The 20396-nt window shown below is 37.8% G+C and overlaps 1 protein-coding gene across 2 annotated transcripts in view; it reads right to left on the bottom strand.

The window, feature by feature from the left end:
- The window catches only part of LOC129722434 (ran-binding protein 9), a 56762-nt gene extending 41288 nt beyond the window's left edge, over positions 1-15474 (bottom strand). The window contains exons 1-2 of one of the 2 annotated variants that reach the window (XM_055675882.1): positions 15115-15474; positions 14603-14844 (exon numbers count right to left, since the gene is read on the bottom strand). In XM_055675882.1, the coding sequence (XP_055531857.1) occupies positions 14603-14828 (226 nt within the window). In that variant the 5' untranslated portion in view covers positions 14829-14844; positions 15115-15474. Of the gene's footprint in view, positions 1-14602 lie in introns of both variants that reach the window. The other variant, XM_055675880.1, reaches the window with a different exon arrangement.
- Between the last annotated feature and the right edge of the window lie 4922 nt (positions 15475-20396).

Raw genomic sequence — 20396 nt, 5'->3', positions numbered from 1 at the left:
AGAGCCGGCACGCACGCGACCGCTTAGATGTGCCAACAATTTCACGGGCATATAAATTCGCACGCCTTCACCAACAGAGTAAGGTCGGCAGTGTGGTGGTGGGAGGGTTACACTGCCAGGATGTGCATTTAGGCGCAGTAATGAATATAGCGTGTAATTGACTCGTGTCTTTTTCGAAAGCATCACTCAAGTAAACATTAGTTTTGAGGTCAAATTTAGAATGTTTCCTTAACATAATGTATTTGTATCACTTCTATGGCTGCGTGTTATTTATTTCCAATTAGTTCACGTGAAATTGTTCTGCAAACAACTAAAGTCAAATAAGTTAAAGTCAAACAAATAAGTTCATTTTTGGAGCGCTATAGTCTTTCCTCGTGAGAATTAACTTCTCCACGATTGCACTCATCATATCAGTATACAGTCATACCTAGATATAAGGCAACTTTATTTTTATTTTCGTTACGTTATATCGAGTTACGTTATATCGAAGCAAAAAAATTTTTTTTCAATTTATGCAAGAACGTTAATGGTTACTCAAAAATGCGCGAAAACCTATTTCCCATCACCTATTAGTATTTTTAAACCTTTCTTATGTCCATTTAGGACAATTGTCGCATTGGTTTCATCGGTTTTAAAACTTACTACCAACATTTTTTTGAAGCAATTTATACCCCAAAAACAGTTGCTGTATCATTTATTTTCTATTTCAATACATCTCAAAAAGTTACGTTATATCGAGGTAAAAGTTACGTTATATCGAGGTTGCCTTATATCAAGGTATGACTGTATTTTTAAATGTTTCTTTCGTCCAAGCAGCCGCTAATAAATATATGTGGCAATTTTCAATGGCGGAGAATATAAAAATAGCGAATATCTTTCGAAGCGAATATCTTTTAACCCTCCCGAGGATTGGAGTTTTTGTTTCATAGTACAAAGCTGAACCTAAATCGACTATCTTTCTGTTAGTTTTGCCGGGCTCAACATGCCTGTTCTCATATCCGCTGTCGCAAAATAATTTTCTTTTCCTCTAAATTGCACCCGCAGGCTAATGCCAATGATAATGATGATGCAACACAAAGCAACGAATTTCAGTACCACATTCCACAGAGTGCTCTCCACTCTGACCGTCTGCACCCCCCAATATGAAATGAGAGATAGACTTCTCGTGCACTTTTAATATATAGATGCCGAAAGTGGATTAGAGGAAGTGAGCTCGATTATGATAATTTGGAGTTTATCTTTCAAGAAAGAATCCTTTTTTTAAAAAAAAAAAAAACAACCTGTTCCACATTTCAGTTCGATTGAGCTAATTGTTCATTACATCAGTAAAAATCGGGATTTTACAGAAAAGAGTACAAAAATTCAATTCCACCATTTGCTTCGAAAGCACCGGCTCTCTACTAGTTTGACTTGCTGTGCTAAGAAGGCTTTAAAAACAGAACTATATGAGTGGGAGAGGATGGTCATAAGTAAAAATTGGAATGCTGTATCTGGTTTACGGCAATCAAAAAAACTTATAAAACCAAACTACGCAAAAACCATGACGCTACTTAGGCCCCATAAAAAAGACCTAAGTACGATAACAGGACTTCTCACTGGTCACTACGAGAAATACCGCTTTTGCGGACTTGAGAATGAAACCTCTGAACACCTACTTTGCGAATGCAGAGTATTTATATAATATCCTCGGTAAAGGATTCCTAAGTCCTTCCGAAATATGGAACGAAAGCCCTTCTCAGACATACCTGACTGGGATACACGTGCAAATCAAAATTGGACATCAACTTAATAATAGTTATGCGCCAAAATTGAATGCACCTATATTAAGGCGGAGCATACCACAGTAGATCTACTACCAATGGTCGCAGTGGTTCAGTCTCCTACAGGTAAAAAAAAGAAGGCACCAGACCGGCCAAAAATTGTAAAGTATTGTCAATTTTAAATTGAGAGAGCATTTTACACTTTTGAGTTGATTGTAAAACTTATGTCATTTCACTTAGAACGTGCAGACAATTTTCTGAAGATCAGCTAGTTGTTAGGTATGAGTTATTCGATTCAAAGTGGCGAAAAAGTTTTCAAAATTAAATTCTCTGGAACATAACATTAATTTTCATGATATTTTGTTAGCTTTCAGCACAAAAAAAAAATGCAACGCAGTGGAACGCAACTTTGAAGTCCTAATGAAAAAAGTATTCGATCGGATATGCCTTTTATGCTGAAAAAAAAAATTCATTTCAGCGTTAGAAAGCCGTTTATAACAGGACCGTGATGGTTTTGGAGTTTCCCCTGATATTTCCTAATATTCCTCATGAAAAATGGAGTGCTTGTTCGATGCTTATTGAATGCTGCTAGTTTAAGGAGAAAGTAAGAATATCATTCGAAATCAACATTCCAACTGACAGCTCACTGAAAACAAAAACAGTTCGCATGATTTCCTTTTTTTTTAACTTCCCGAAAATAGAATCTAAAAACGAGAATTTCAAAAAATATACACAAGCAACACGAATGGTAATACGATATTAGACCTTGGGGGGTACTACAATCTCAGAAGTTCAATTGGGAAACCATGCCAGAGACAGAGAGATTGCGAGTTCGACTCCCGTCTTATCAAATCTATATCCAGAGTTTCCAATAAAATTACCGTGTTTCGTGCGAGAAGATAGCATACTGAGAATGCTGTTAAGAATTGTCAAAATAATTTATCAATCTACAATATTTACGTTTTTAAAATATTTTCGAAAATCAATCGGAGCTTCAGTGAATAAAAAACTGGATAGAACTGGCAAATATCTGAAAAACTGGAAGATATTGGGAATAAAATGTTTGACTGGATCACTTGAAAAAAACTGGAGGAATCCAGTTTAAACTGGAACGTTGGCAACCCTGTCTATATCACACTTTTCCAGCCCGCTTCTCCTACACTTTCTACTTTGAACAGAGTGGCCAGCGGCTTTCCAATTTCGAATTCCTGTTTTACTTGGTTTTCCCGGTTAGCAACTAATGTTTCTTGCGGTTTAAAAATGCAAAAATATTTCTTGATATTTGTGTAAGAATTTCAGTTTTATAATATTATCAATATTATTTTGAAGCCTAAAAAAAGCAAATTAGTTCAGCCAATATCTAATTGCTGCTGATTATTTTTCGCTTTTTTATGGCTAAGGAATGCAGCTGGGCCAATCGTGTGAATCCTAAACGAGGAATTACACCAGGCACAAAGGGTACACTAGGGGCTTTATGGAACTGCTGAAGACCATAAAAAGTGTTGCATGTCGTGGTTATTTTCTCAAAGTATTCATTAATTCACTAAGTTAGAGTAAACACATAAAAAGCAAAGCAAAGCCTTGGTGCTACATTCCGATTCGGAACTCGACCTTCTGTTCAATATACACAGACTTCGCAGCCAACTGTTAAGTGTACAGGACAATTGCGGGGCCAGCGCTACGATCCTACTAACACTGACAGTCTCTCACGAGCCGAGACTCGAACCTACGACAACTGGCTTGTTAGGCCAACATCGTACCTCGAGGCCAGCTGGGAGGGTCAAGTAAACACATAATTTAGAGTAAATATGTGCTCCATTGATTCAGATTTTTTACACATCAATTTTCAATTTTTTTTTTGAACTATTCTTCAGAATAGTTTTCGATTATTTTAGACTTTCATAGATTAATTACTGGTTCAATTAAACTGTGTAAATTAAGCGATTTGATATTTGTAACTTTCTGCTTTCTGCTCTAGTTAAGGTTATAGGCAATTTGTAGGGTCAGTTTCTGCTTTTTCAAGCCTTCAGAATAATTTTTCACAAATTTCAAGTTTAATTCTGAATCATTTTGGCTGCTTCTGAGCTTCGAAAACGACAAATCTTCGAAATCATTTTCTATCATATCAAGCTTTGAGAAATACTAAGCAAAGCAAAGCCTTTGTGGTACATTCCGATTCAGAACTCGACCTTCTATTTATTATACACAGACTTCGCAGCCAACTGTTAAGTGTCCAGGACAATTGTGGGGCTAGCGCTACGATCCTACTGACACTAACAGTCTCTCCCGGGCCGAGAGTCGAGCCTACGACAACTTGTAAGCATCGTACCTTGAAACCAGCTGGGAGGGTTGAGAAATATTATTAATTATTTTTATGCTCACGGAAAACAAAATATGAAAAATTAAATTATTTTCAGTAATTTAAAATTTAATTATAAATATAATTGTGGGTTTTTTGGAAATCAATAATTTCTTTATCAGGATTTCTTTTTTAGCTTCGGCTGTCTGAAATCCAGCAATTTTTTTGCTAAATTTGTATTGTATTTGTCGGCGTTGGGATTCCAACCCAGATCCTAACGTGGCTGACGGAGACGTTACCGCTAGGCCAACACCATTGTTACAGTTTTAAGTTTTAGGATCTTTTTTTTCTCATAGTTTAGTTTCGTCCATTTCAAGTTAATATATAAAATCTGATTGAAATCATCCTTGGCTTTTCTGGCGTTGAAAATATTTTTTAGCGATTTTAAGTCATAACCTTGCTAATTTTTGTTAGTGAGTTATCACCTAAGGTTCAAATGTTGTTCTTTAAGGGTGTTGTTCAGTCAGTTTTGGCAGTTTTCCAGGAACAGGAAGTCATCATCCTAGAATTCAAATTGGCATTTGAGGTGGATTTTTGGTGTCTGTGCATCATCACGATTGCGAAAATACCCATATTGTCTGGTATTTGGCCACTTATGGCTGTTTTTCAGAAACCGGAAGTCGTCATCTTGGATTTCAAAATGGTATGTAGAATATAGAACCTGAGTATCATTCTGGTTTTGGAAGTACCCATATTGGGTGATATTCGCTCATGTTAGGCTGTTTTCCAAAAACAGGAAGTCGTCATCTTAAAATTAAAATGGTTACTGAGGTCGATTTGTTGCTTCTATGCATCATGACGCTTACGGAAATACCCATATTGGGTGGTATTTGGTCACTTTCGGCTGCTTTCCAGCACTACACCCTCCCCTCCAAAGTAGGGAGGGTTGTCAAACCAACATACATAGAAACATTTCTTGCTCCCAAGACCTTTCACATATCAAATTTGGTTTCATTTGCTTGATTAAGTTCCCGAGGTATGCAAAAATTGTGTTCCCTAACTACTTACTTACTTTACTTTTTTGGCTAACGGACCGTTCACCGGTCCAGGGCCGAACGAATTAGAGATGTCCATCTTCTTCTGTCTTGAGCAGCCGTTCTCCAGTCTCCCCGTACACCAGCAGATCGTGCATCTTCTCCCACCGCGCACATCCACCGCGTGCGAGGCCTACCACGGAGTCGACGGCCTCTTCCCGGTTCTCTACTGAAGATAGTTTTGGCGGCTCTCTCGTCAGGCATCCTGGCTACATGTCCAGCCCACTGCAGCCTGCCCCGCTGTATTACCTTCACTATATCAGCATGTTTGTATACCTGGTACAACTCGTGATTTATGCGTCTGCGCCACACTCCGTCTTCCAGTTTACCGCCAAGTATCGATCGCAGAATTTTACGCTCTAAAACTCCGAGCACTCGTCGATCAGCTTCCTTCAGCGTCCATGCTTCATGTCCGTGAAGGGCCACCGGGAGTATCAGCGTCCTATACAGCGCTAGTTTTGTGCGAGTTTGCAAACTACGGGACCATAGCTGGTTACGCAGTCCGTAGAAAGCCCTGTTCGCAGCTGCAACTCGTTGTTTCACTTCACTGCTCATATCGTTGTCACATGTCACAAGCGTACCAAGATAAACGAATTCGTCAACCACTTCAAATCGTTCCCCATCTATCTCCACCTCAGCACCAACACCACGGGGACTCCCACGCTCTCTGCCAGCTACCATGTACTTCGTTTTGGCAGAGTTAATGACAAGTCCCAATCTCGCTGCTTCTCTCTTAAAAGGTACGAAGGCCTCCTCCACGGCCTTACGGTTGATACCGATGATATCGACGTCGTCCGCAAAGCCAAGAAGCATGTGAGATTTTGTGATGATCGTACCGTTTCTTTCGACGTTTGCTCTTCGTACTGCACCCTCAAGAGCGATGTTAAACAGTAGGTTGGAGAGCGCATCCCCCTGCTTCAGTCCATCCAACGTTACGAACGCGCTGATGTCTCGCCAGCTATCCGCACGCACGATTTTGATCCCTCCAGTGTCATACGACTCAGCTTTATTAGTTTCGCAGGGAAACCGTGTTCCAGCATGATCTGCCACAGCTCTTTTCTTTTCACTGAGTCGTATGCCGCCCTGAAGTCCACAAAAAGATGGTGAGTCGATAAGTTGTACTCCCGGAACTTATCGAGGATTTGTCGCAGGGTGAAAATTTGATCCGTCGTGGAACGCCCTTGTCGGAAACCAGCCTGGTATTCGCCAACAAAAGATTCCGCTAGCGGTCTCAATCTGAAGAACAGGATACGGGAGAGCACTTTATATGCGGAGTTGAGCAACGTTATCCCTCGATAGTTGCCACAATCCAATCGATGGCCCTTCTTATAGATAGGGCATATGAGGCCTTCCAACCAGTCGTTCGGCATTTGTTCGTCCGCCCAGATTCTTAGTATTATCTGGTGGACCGCGTAGTACAGCCGCTCGCTTTCCGCTTTTAGAAGTTCGGCCGGGTCTGTGTTTCCTAACACAGACATCAAAAAGCAAGATGTATTGAACAACCATTACGCATTTTTTCGTCAAACCTTCTTCTCAAACGTTCATAAAAGTTAGAATATACTTTGTTGGATCTATTTCACTGTGTGTAGAATCAAGCAGACGCGTGATACGCGTAATAACAGACCACGACCGAAATATTATGCTTATGAGATTGCATAGTAGACAACATTTCTTACTTTGCGAATTATCGATTCATCACTTGTTGATACTAATGGACAGCAAATTTGATATCGATGAGAATCACTCGAACGAATTTAAGGGCTCATTGTCTTATCGTGGCATGACGAAGTGAGTGAACACTGATTTACGGGAAGGGATGGACGACATTTGTCACTTTTTCTTTGAGAAAAGACTACTTCATTGTTATAACTATCCAGACCTAAATTTACTCTACGGCGTAGAACTGTTCAAAGTATTCTCTTCGTTTTGAGCGAACAAAGAACAGCATTGCAACAAAGTGTCTGAACTTTAGACAAACATAAATACACGATAAGGATTACCGATGCTAGTAGACACGATAATGATAAGAAACATCTTTTTGCAATGGAATCCGTCTCATTACTGTCTAATTGTTACAGCGAACTTTACCGTTACCTGTATCATCAATTAATTAAATAATTAAATCAATTAGGATTTACTGAGTCAAATGTAAAAATATTAGCACAGGCTAACATCATTATATTATCATAAACAACTTTGATACAGTTGCCGTACTTGTGTGCGGAGCATACAGATTATCCAACAAGTATACAGTGTGCGTACGTACACGCTATGAAAGCTCCAAAGCGTATGTGTGTACGGCCAGAGAGTGGGCCAACCATTATTATGATTGTTTTCTAGCAAACTCATATAGCGAGCAAAAGCATCAGCTGCTAAGCTGCGTTCTCCTGTTAGCCCTATTCAGTGCCTCTACACTGCTGCGATACTAGCCCACAACTCATACCAGCAATTGGTTGGAATATGAGTGCCCGAGGGAACCAGAAGAGGAAATACGTAGATTCTCTAACACGCAGTTTAATGGCATACTTAGATATAGCATCAAACATGACGTACCAGCGATCTAATTTTGGATGCGTGAGGAAGCTTTGTCGAAAGGTTGGATGATTCAATGAACAATTGCATTGAACTTCGATAATTCAGCGTCAATATTTTATTTTACCTTGAAAAATTAATGTTTTTGTTAAGGGATTTATTTTATCACAGGTAAAATATGTTTTCAACTCAAGGAGCTGTCAAACAAAGCATCGTCATAATCACCGTATGACAAAGCGAAGGTTTTCAACCGATATGTGTGTTCACACACTTACACGTTGTCACAAAGTCGTACATCGTGACGTTCATATTTGATCCGAGGAGGATATAAAGAGAGACGGCATATATGGTTCAAAATTCAACTGCAGCTAAGAAAAAAAAACACACTATTCGCTTGCTGGTGTTGATGACAACGAAGAAAAACTCAACATAAAAAAACAGACCTAGCTCTGACACACCGTCATAGTGCAGAGCCATGATTTCGAAATCAGCTGATAAGTGAGGTCTTTCAACATTAGGTAAAAGCGATACTTGAAAACTTATGTCCGGTATCGGGAATGACGTTTTGTGCTTCAGGATTAACTTCACCATAAATGGAATGGAAAATGGCAAAGCGATGGAAAATCAGAAAAACGACGAAAATTTGACAGTTTGCTTGAACGGACCGACATCACGTCCATGTGTATGTGTGCGCGGTGCTAAAGGCAAACCAACAGCGCAATATAAATAATTCACATAAAATCGAACTGCACATAGAGCGACCACCAAGTGTTCAACAATTCGTAACAGAGATAAATTTGATTCATTTCGATAGAGTATTTTCTTCATCAAGCTACATGCGTGGCGATACCAAAAATGTTATGGTTCGAGCGGCGAAAGAACCTTAATGGAAAATACAACATAATCTATTATTAACCACAACTTAATTCAGGCATTGTTCAGCATCACTTTTCGGAGAATTGAAAACTTGATCCCCAAAAACAAACGTCAAATATCAATGATATGGAAGCAACACCGAGAACTCACACACGAGAACCATTCGATGTTTACAGTTTTGTTTTCCGTTTCGTTTCGTTTTCAACTTGCGCATGGGAGCGATCGTGTTGTTTTCCGCACCTCTTGGTCATTATTCGCGAAGAGGAACAGGATAGCATTACACACAGCCAGCAAGTTGGTGAATCGAAGTGAAACAGCACCACAATAAATTACTATTTACAGCTATGGTTCGCGTGTGTGCGTCATTGATACAATTGCCTTGTGTCGCACAAAAAAAAATGGAATAGATGTATCAGCGAAAATTTATTCGATTTTCACGACATTGTTTAAAAGAAAACTCATGAATTTTGCATTTGGAAAACTATAAAAGTGGACATTTCCTACTTATATTTTTCCGAGTATTGGGCATGTCACCAATACTTCCAAGAAAACAATGACAATTTCGCCTTCAGCGAACGCAAGGAAAACCACAAACACTGGGGTGTGCTACTGACGAGTCGAGAGCAGAGTGTGAGGGAAAACATTTTTGCTGTAGGTAGCACAGCAACAAAAACATACCCACCACATGCCAGTGCTGACAGAAATCGTGATTTGCTGGTTAGTGAGGCAGTTTCGTGATGAACTTTTTTCTTTTTTATTTTTGTTCAAGCAAGGAACGACGAGAATTGAACAAAGAATCTTTTTCCACTGAACCGGGTCATTGCGCTTATTTGGGCTGATTTTGTCTCTCAGTCGGTAAATTATACCGTGCATTTAAATACTACAAGGTAGACAGCCCTAGGGTTGTATGAAATGGTAACGTGGGACTAAACACTGTAATTAGAGGGATTTAACATCTGGTCGAGTTAGTGTGAATTCAGTCTACAAGGTCATCAAAAATGTGATGGGTATGATCGAAAAGATTGCTGTAACAACCATAATTTTTCGCACACTTCTATTGTATACAACGACTGATTAAATTATGCTAATCTGGGTTGCCTTAGCATGCCATTCATTGAAATTAATTTACTTAAAAATGAGCACAATTTTGACTTAGAACCAATTTTCAAAGCAAAATATTTAATATACGATATTGAAGTCTGACGAAGAGTTGTTATCTTGATGATATCCACAACTGTGTAGAATATGCCAACTCGATTCAATGCGATTCAAACTCAAAAAAATTATCTAGATCTCAATGGTCTAGTTTTACAACTTTGATGAAGACATAAACTTGATATCATGTAACTAGATGTTGTTGCTTTCAATTCGACTGTACACCATCCTTAACAATATTTTTAATGAACCTATATGCTAAAACGTCAAAAAAGACTTTTGTACCTCTTTTTTCAGTTTGGTCCCACTGTGTGCTGTAATGATAAACGACGAGAGACCAGCGGCGCTCTGCTCCACATGTACTGTACAGTACGGTTGCTTTTACCAGCCTTTTTTTTTCAAGACATCAGTTTTTATTAGGCTTATACAGCAGGTTTAAAAATTGTTCAAGAAAAAGGGTTGTTTCAAACATTTCGAAAAACTTTTACCTACGAGACATCAAATTAGACTAAGTTCATGGAAGCAAACATGAATTGGCCTATTGGGACGGGGAGACTCTCTCATTTTTTTTTGTTATTATTACAGAGAATATCACAGGAAATGGTTAGTGCCTATTTATGTCGTCTGTACTAGAAATGCTTGCATGTAATATTGCCCTAGGAACTTTTTATCAAGTTTTACCGCCTAGCAATGATATAATAATGATAACTAGCGTATTACAAAATTGTCCAACATTTTATCTATCCAACAACATTTTGCTTATTGTTTTCCATCATGCTGTTAATGTTATGCTGTTATTATCGTTTGAAATCTAACGCAACATCATTAACACATATGAACTGAAATGTTTCAATGAAATATCTAAAAGCACAAAAGATAGGCATGCCAGGAAACCATGCGACAACATCAAGCCTTCCGAGATCCAGAATGCCAAATCACATATTCTCAGGTTACCGAACTGAGCAATGAATGTGCATTAGTGTATATACATGATATTGCATTTCAATTCAGAATATGCTTTTCATAAATGTGGTTAAGCACGAATCACATATTTCTATTTGAGAGTATTACAGTTTTGTTTACCGATGATTGACTTTGTCTTTGTTCAAATGTTTCATTGAAATATTTTATGCAAAAATGACAAATTATGTTATCTCAAATTATCCCCAAGAAGTTTTAATTGGTATAATTAATAATTGAGGAGGTTTTATCACAAAATGTATGTATTCATCAGGTATATGTATATTAGGGTGGGGAAAAATGATCGATTTTCCAGAACCATGTTTTTTTGGTTCCTTTTGGGGTCCCATACAACCCCAAACTTACTTGAAGTCGATTGGTTTTGTCTCCGCTTGGCGCATTGCATTTCAAATTTGTATGAAAATTTATATGGAAAAACCTACTTTTTTGCATTTACCTTTCTAGTAAGCTCAATAATGCTCTAATAATGCACTACATTATGTTAAAGTATAGTATTTCAGATGCCTAACAACTTTGCAAAAGCCACTGAAGAGCTAGAATGTCCCTAAGAAGAGCCATAGCTGTTCAAAGTAGAGTATGTCGATTTAAATGCAGAAAATCTTTTTTCTGCCAACATTACCAATGTACTGGCGTCAGTAGGGTACCCATCCAAAGTAACCTTTCAGAACGAGTTTATACACTCAGCTGGACCAAGCAAACAAATTCAGGTCAATATTCTAGGGGTAAATAGAATCTACAACGTGTTTCAGAGGTAACTTCTGATGGAAATCTGACTGACGCCGGTACACTGGCAGTGTTGGCAGAAAAAATTATTTGCAACATATATTTCGACATACTCAACTTTGAACAGCTCTAGTATTTTTTTGGCACACCCTAGCTCTTTAGTGTTTTCGGCCAAGTTGTTAGGCATCAAAAAATCTATCATGTGAAGTCATGAAACCTATGGTTTGAGCCATTTTGAGCTCTTTAGAATGGAAAATGCAAAAAAGTTGGTTTTTCCATACAAATCTCTATATAAATTTAAAATGCAATGCGCCAAGCGGAGATAAAACCAATCGACTTCCAATAAATTCAGGATTGTTTGGGGCCCCAAATAGAACAAAAAATACTTGGTTCTGGCTTTCTGCTATCAAATTTCGTTTTTTCCATATAACGATTCCCCACCCTAATGTATATTATCAATGTATGTATTTAAAGTTATGTTTAACCCTATCCCCGCGGAGAAAAATCCGTTTTTACATCGAAAAATGACAAACTCTTATTATTACTCAGCAACCGCATGCATAATTGGCACAAACTATATTGCATGTTGAAGATCAATCTGTTCTCTAACTGCTTAGAATATTTTCATTGTTAGAAATTTCAAGCATAGTTGTTAAACTGTTATCAAAGTTTATATGCCATATGACATCATCCGCAGGGAATGGGTTAAAGTAGTTTAATTTGACGTAGGACTGCGCCTTCCTTCACCATGGATGGCGGAATAAAAGTGTTGCCTGCGCAGTGGGGATTTTTTTTTGCGTCTTGCCTCTGGCTTGTAGCAAGTTTCGTTCCATTTTTTTGTACTGAAGAGTTATTTCCCCAGCAGATTAGAAAGATAAACTGAATGATTGCAAGTTTACTTTCACTTGCTAGCGATGCCATTCAAACGGTGTAGTATTTGAGCAAAACTTCTGGAGAAAATATTGGGGGTGGAGCGAGGAGCTCACAAAGCTGTTATGAAAGCAAATGACCACTAGATTAATGTATTAGGGGCCATCCACATACCACGTGGACAGATTTTAAACGATTTTTACCCCCCCCCTCTCCCCTGTGGACAACTGCTCATATAAATTCTAAAAATTGTGTAGGACAGTGGACATTACACATACCCCTCCCCCCCCAAAGCTGTCCACGTGGTATGTGGATGGCCCCTTATACCATTCGTTGTTCCACATAAAACCATATAAGTCAAACCTGTTTTTGTGCGACGAAAGTCGCTATCCACCGCATAAATAGTTTTTTTTTTCAATAATGCTGTGGAAATGTTGTTTTGTAGTTGCACGTGAAGTTCCAAATGATTTTTTTATGCGATTTATTTTGTGCGGTCCCTATCCCTCGCACAAAAACAGGTTTGACTATACTCTCATACTGCCGCTATTCGCATAACAGTCCTATGTGAAAGTCCTATGTTTTCTTGTTTTTTTTTTTGCAGAAATAGGTCCATTTTGGCATGCTCTACAAGAATTGCCATTAAAATCAAGGTTGTGGGAATCAAACCTCACTTTTTTAATGGCTATTCTTGAAAAACATGCCAATATGGACCCGTTCTCGCAAATTTTACATAGGACTATTTTTCGAATAGCGGCAGCATAACTGTTACAAACGTACAAAAATACTACAAGGTATACAGTGCTACGGGTTGTTTGAAATTGTGACGTGAGACAACACACCGTAATTAGAGATTTTTAGTTACAAAAGTAAGAGAGTCGGCAGACAAACTCAATTCGTTTGTTCTGTGACTCACGTATTGTAATTCACAGCTTCCTTTAAAACCCTTTTTTTTAGAAAAATATTTACCAACACTCGAGAAAAAAATCTTTTACACTTGCGGTACTGTGCCTGTAGTGTTTTTTGTTTTGTTTGAACATCTATTTGACACGGCATCGCGTATCGCGTTTGTTAAATAATTGATTGGTGCCTTCTACGCGTAAATTTATACTTGAAACTGAAGTCCCTCGTCAAAACTTCCGTATTCAGCAGGAAAGGATAAAAATACTCGATTACTATCGAGGGATAATTTTTATGCAATTCTTTTGAGTGAATTTTGTATTGTTATACCAAGAAACTTTATAGAAGACCGGAAACCGATTGGTTAAGCCGTGAGAGCTACCCGAAAAAAAATAACATTGAAAAAACATTAAAAAAACCTTAAAAATTGCTGTAATTGTACATAGCTATACCATAATTTAACCTTGTTTTTCATTGTAGATACATCAATTTTACATTAAATATCATTGTCCAGAACAATAAAAAACATCGTTTTTGCCATTTTTACCATGAAAAAGGGGGGTCGTTATGTATCTTAACAGCATTTTTTCAGGGATTTTTCCCATACATTTAGAAGTCACTGGCAATGTTTTTCATGGTAAAATTATTTTCGGTGGTAGATTCAACAACAAAAAACGTTGTTAAAACATGGTAGTGACAACAATCGTTTACAAGCTTAAAGCAAAACTACCGTGTTTTTTATGGTTACAATGTTATTTTTTCTCGGGTAGTAATTTCGTTCTGCTATATAAAATTTTAGTAGGATTTATAATGAAAACAAGGGTACCAAGAATACTTCTGCATGCACACTTAATATCAATAACACTTTCCCGTCGAAACTTATACAAATTGCAATCATAACAGAGTGATGGCAAATATTCTGGCAACCTTGATCAGCACAACTGAGCAGAAAATGATGGCTGCTTATGGCCGTATCCAAATAAATAATTATCAGTCTGAAGCACAATTCTACTGCATTTCTGGAAACTAATAACAAAAACTTTAAACCCAATTAGTCGTGTCGAAATCAAGCATACCATACATGTAGAACAACGTAAATAATTCCACATTTTGGAAGACCAAAAAGAATGAAATCATTTACGCATCACGTTATACTTCGTCCGATCCCTCATCGTACTCGTAACAAAATGGTTCTATACAATATAAAATATCTTTTCAACATTGAACAAGAACCAATACCTTGGTACAATCAATACTCTTTCCCGAGAGGGGGATATACTTCCTCATCAGAATAAGATTGAGGAAACTACTTTCGACTGTGGATTCGTAAAACTAATTATAGAAAATATATATTTATCTATAAGGGAGCACGAACGATTAAATGATTCCAAAACAAATAGGAAATATATAAAAACCTTTGTAATGAACACGTAAATTATTCTGGGTCAGTCCGATGGTCGTGCACTTGTCTTGGGAGCTCCAGGAACGGGGCAGCGGATCGACGGCCTCGTTCACGTTCGGATAGAGCATCTTCAGTCGATCGACCATCGTCGTTTGGCCACCGGATGTCCCTGCAGAAGCGCCTCCAATGCCTCCAGAATTTGACGACGAGCTGTTCGACGGATTGTTGTGTGAAGTCATTTTTTCCTTTAGCGAGCTATCAAAATACGAAACACCATCACTACACTTTGCATTCACACTGCTGTCAGCCATTTGATGATGAAAAAAAAGCAAAAGAGAACACACGTCTCCCTGCTTTGCCCCTTTCTCGTACTTTTGCTGGTTTCTGCTGTCTAGTTTAGCACACAGCTCGAGATCTTCGACACTTTCCTTTGTTAACTTTTTTTTCGTACACACCTTCTCGCTCGCACACACACGCTAAACTCGCAAGATGATTTTCCCTTTCTGCCCAGCTATCCTTCCTTACCTCAACCCCTTTTGCTCTACTGATATGGGTTCTCTTACTGAAGAAAATAATTTAAATGACGACGAAAAAATGACGGCTCGCTCAATGTGTTCCAACTTTTATCCATCCCCAGAATCGACCACATGAATCATGTTCCAAATTGCCAAAGGCCCAGAATAGAACCTGTGTTTGTGTGAACCCCTCACAATACGGGCCTAATTCAGTTCGAATAATAGCGATCCTTTATCAACTGCATATATTTTTCACTTCACTTAACACTGCCTACTACTACTGCCACTTTTTATTACTGATAGTGTGTCTACCTCCGCTGCTACTGCTGATGTATTTTCTTGGTGCCAGTCGAACAGGAACTGATTTTCTGTCTGCTTTTACAGTGACGAAGACGAACGACTGGTAAAAGATATCAGTGTAGTGGTTTTTTGTTGACACGATCGCACTGAATATGTACGAGGATTCCAACTGATGTACACTTACACACGTGCAAAAATCACCAAAATTGTACTGCCAACGAGGGAGCACACTGCTGCGGTGTTGGGCGGAAAATTGTCAACGGTGTTGCCTGATGCGACCAACGAGGGGGTGGTAAAGCAATGTGGTATAGAAAAGGTGACGAGTAGTAAATAGATCATTGCATTAGATTTACCACTGGTTTGTTTACAAAGTAAGATTTTTTTTTCCATTCACCGTTCAGTGATAGAAGTGAAAATGATTGATACGAGTACGAAAATGATCGGACAACTCTCCGCCTATGCGAATTCGTTACTACCAGGCAGCAAAGCACCTTTTTTTAGGTTTCGCATTGAACGTTGAAATAAAAATATTGAATTTTGCGACTTGCATGATGATATTTAGATTCCGAAAAGTTTTCAGCTATATACTAAAAGTTATTGTATTCTTATATGACGTAGTTTTTATACGGGGGAGGGGGCTATGATCGTTTTGTGACAAACTTTGACAAGGGCAGGGAGGGGTTGGATTGAAATCGATGTAGCATTTTTTTTGACAAACCATTTTTTTTTTGAAAATTACTACAAGGTATTCAGCCCTACACACCAAATTTTCATTGCTGGAAACCAGCAAAATTTTGCTTCCAGTAAACTTATCAATGAAATACTGGTTTATAACAAAAATAAAATTACTGAACGAAATTCAGTAAATTGTAGAACTGAATTACAGCAAACTTTTGAAAAAATGCTGTGATTCAGTAAACAAATGGTTTGCTGATACACTTTCAGCAATGTACTTTGCGGAACCATAAAGAGAAATTTTGGTGTGTAGGGTTGTATGAAATGGCGACGTGGGACTAAACACTGTAATTAGTGTTTTGTTTTTTGTTACAAAATATACAGAGTCTGCTGACAGAATCAATGTGTTTGCTCAGCGATTCGGCGATATTCTGCCTGTAGTACTTTTTTATTCAAACAACATGTATTTGACAAGGCACAACCATATCGTGCTTGTTGAAGACGCACCAGAAATTAGCTCTATATCCTCAAAAACCAAATCCAATAATACTTACGTTATCATAATGATTGGTTTCGTCTTATTTAACTCTGATTGAATCAAATCTATAATATGGATCTTAGTTTCAAAATAATATGGAAGCCCTTACAGAGGTTCAATAAGTGGCAAACAATAGGAGATATGTTAAACAAAATTATTAACATGTTCCAACAAAAAACGTTACACAATCAACAATTCCATTTTTGTTTTTGCTTGATGATTTTTTTCATTTGCCTACAACTACAACACTCGCTGTATTACGAAGACAGCTAATATACGTTTATTATGGTAAAGCTTAGAATAATAACATATTATCTAACAATTTTGAAATGTAAAATGAGATTCTGAATGAATCTTAGTAAATAAACCAAAAATTCACAAGCATTCGCAGGCTCTTGCTCTTATATAAATGTGTATATTTGAGAATTTACTCTTTCGATACTATCTGGTCACGATTAGTTAGTGAATATCGAAGATAAAATTAAATAAATATCCGTTGCAAAAATTTACAATTCTTGTTGAGTAATTCATGGTAATAATAAATATGAGATAAACTTTCAATCACCATCAACAGCAGCATTGCAGTTTTTCCTCGATTGCACACAAATAGAAATGTACCAACAAAAGTGTTCCACTGCAATATGAATAGTACCACTCCAGTACGAATAGAAGTGTAGCGCTGGAATGTACGAATAGAAGAGTACCGCTGCAATCATAGACGACGAGAGACCTGCGGTTTTTCACTCCACTGGTACTGTTGCTTTTACCGGCATGTTTTCTTTCATGACATCAGTTTTTATTAGGTTCTGAAAGCAGATTCAGAACCTTTTTGGAAAACTTTTCCTTCGAGATATCATATTAGTCTAAGCTCATGGAAGCAAAAATAAATTGACCTATAGGGACGGGGAGACTCTGTCAATTTTTATTTCGATATTGATACAGAGAATATCACAGGAAACGTATGGTGTCCATGTTGGAACTCAACAGTCCATTCACGTCGTCTGTGCTAGGAATGCTCGCATGTAGTTGGTTCATTATTCGCGTAAATTTCTCATTGATACTTTTTATCAATTTTACCGCTTAGCAATGAAATTAACGTGATAACTAGCATATTACAAAATTGGTCTACATTTTATCTATCCAACAACATATTGGTTATTGTTATCCATCATGTGGTTATGCTGTTATTAACGTTTGAAATCTGACGCAACATTTGCCAGTTTCATTTCCAATTTTACATAATGCATCCCAATATAGTAAACAAAGACGTAGTCCCACGTCAAAAAACACAACGGCTGTATGCAAAGCCACGACCTTGGCCACGACCGAAAGGTTGACGTAGAACAACATACACTATAAAAAATCGACACGTTACTGCCTAGTGGATTCCACTTACTTTTGTGCTAATAGATGAAACGTTTCATATCTAAGTGGAATACACTTGCGTTTCACTTCACAGCACAAATTGGCGTTGACGGTGTTGCTGATATTTGTTTGGTTTCTGCGTGCGAAAAAGAAAGAAGGAAATATTTTTGCTTTTGTCATCACGCACATTTTGACAATTACATACGAGAGTTCACGTAGGTGCGAACAGCCTTCGAAATCTCTTTCAACGCGAATAAACCGAACTCAAGTGTCTTACACTCCGGTTTGCCATGTCATGCATACCAAAATCAATCTTTTTACACTCAGATTTCAATACTAAAACGCGTCAAATGTCAAAACACGTCGAAGTATCGTGGATTCCATTCAAAATCGATATGGGTCGACCTGTTAAAATGATTGGGTTGGTTTATTGGTATTCATATGTAAAGAGCATTTGGTAGAAACGTGGGATTTTATTTCAGTGTAAGGTTGTTTGTTAAATTACTTGTATCCTGGGAGGGAGAAACGAATAATACACTCAAAGCAGAGAACACGCACATGCGTCGTTTTTTGATAGCGTGTAACCAAAGATAACTAGAACAAGATACTTAACTTCTATATTTTTCATACATTTTGAACACGACCGATTTCCGACGATTAGTGCTGCCATCTGATGACTTAAATTCTCATTAAATTGTCACTATAAGCAAAACCGATTTATTGTGTATAGTCCGTCATCGATCGTTAAACTGATCAAGATTGTATATGAAAAAGGTGTAGCTGTTTGGTCAGCTTGACGCTTAAGATAACATGCAGATTAATGATATCGTCATTTTTTGCACTTAATGCTATAAGGCAATCCACGAGACAGTTGCGATCAGCTGAATTCAGTCTGTTTTCAACTTATGCCAGCTTTATGTATGTTCGATCGGTCTCAACTTGGATGCAATCCGGATCCAGAAGCGTGAAAAACAAATGTTATCCGATCGGTAGCTCTAGTATCGCGAGTGCCAATCCTAAATACTACAATATAAAATCACTTTTGATATTATTGCAGACATTAAAAGATTTCGGTTTTGGCCGTGTTTCGATTTTACAGCTTGAAAAACATCAACAATAACAAATGTACAAGCAAAAAAACGTCACCCGTGGATTGCCTTATTGCCATATTTTTTGCACTTCAAAGTACGAAAGAAAAGTGTGAAATTGACTGTCAGAGTGGGGGTTTATATTGATGGGTTATATTTATTTTCAGGTCCCATTCTACCAAAACTTAAAGTTGGATATGTCGCAAGCCAGGTTCTAGAACCATTGTGCATATGGTCAGGTTCACCGGGGCACCCGATTTTAACCTCGGCAAGAGTGGAGCGTGTAGAGCGTGCTAATAGCGGTGATTAGGAATTTCTGATGGTACACTTAATTTCAAATGATGTGCCGGTAATTTTTGATTCTTCCGAAAAGTTTCATGTTTGAGAACTAAACATTCCTCCACATTATTATCATTTTTCGGATGGCAGCACCGTACAGTCGTCCTCATGGAAACTGAAAACATTGTTTCACCTTTCAGCAGTCATGTCTTGGCCTTGTCGTCAGTTGATTTTGACGTTAAGTATACATCATATTAACAGTGTATAAATTAGTTCGACTTTTGCTCACGCGCAGCGACAATCATGTCCGATAAATTCTGCAAGAGTCAGGTATCTTGTTTAATCATCTTTGGTGTAACTATCTTCTTGCTGTAACGCATGCATGACTCAAACGAAGGTTTTAGTAACATCAGGAAGACTGAATGAGCAAATTTGTCTGTAAAACACAAATATTACGAGTCTATGTTTTTTTTCAATCTGCCGTTATATATAAGTTTGAGTTTATATATATTTGCGCAGACTTTCTGAAAATGTGTACGGGAGCGTGAGGCAGATTTTCGGGGTGCATGCAGTTGCAAAAATTTCACAATCCCACATCTCACTATTTTGTGAATTAACAAAATTTTTAACAGAACACTATTTTGAGAACTAACATTGGTCGAATGGTAATTAACATTGGTGATGAAGTGTGCTCGAATTTGTAACCAAAATCTAAAATCCAGAAAAACGCAAGTACAATAATCGAAGTACGCTCACATGATTATTACTTAAGGTGGTAGTGTGTAGAAGCCATCACGTGGTCGACTACAAATTACGGCTTGAAGTCGGCCATTTATGGCTTCCACACATTTCCACCTTAAAGCTTATGAAATTTATTACTTTACGTAAAAATAAACCGAAATATTTTTTATAACGACAATGAATACAAAAACTGTTTGCGATTATTATTTTTCCAAGCAACGCGATACCTTTCAGTTACAGTTGCCGTTCGATAACTGCAAGACTTTTACCTGCAACGCTTTTTAACTGCAAGACCGATAACTTTGC

This window comes from Wyeomyia smithii, chromosome 2 (genome assembly GCF_029784165.1).
Source record: "Wyeomyia smithii strain HCP4-BCI-WySm-NY-G18 chromosome 2, ASM2978416v1, whole genome shotgun sequence".
NCBI classification, from domain to species: domain Eukaryota; kingdom Metazoa; phylum Arthropoda; class Insecta; order Diptera; family Culicidae; genus Wyeomyia; species Wyeomyia smithii.
Note: the sequence above shows the minus strand (reverse complement) of the source record. Positions and strands in the feature narration are given on the sequence as shown.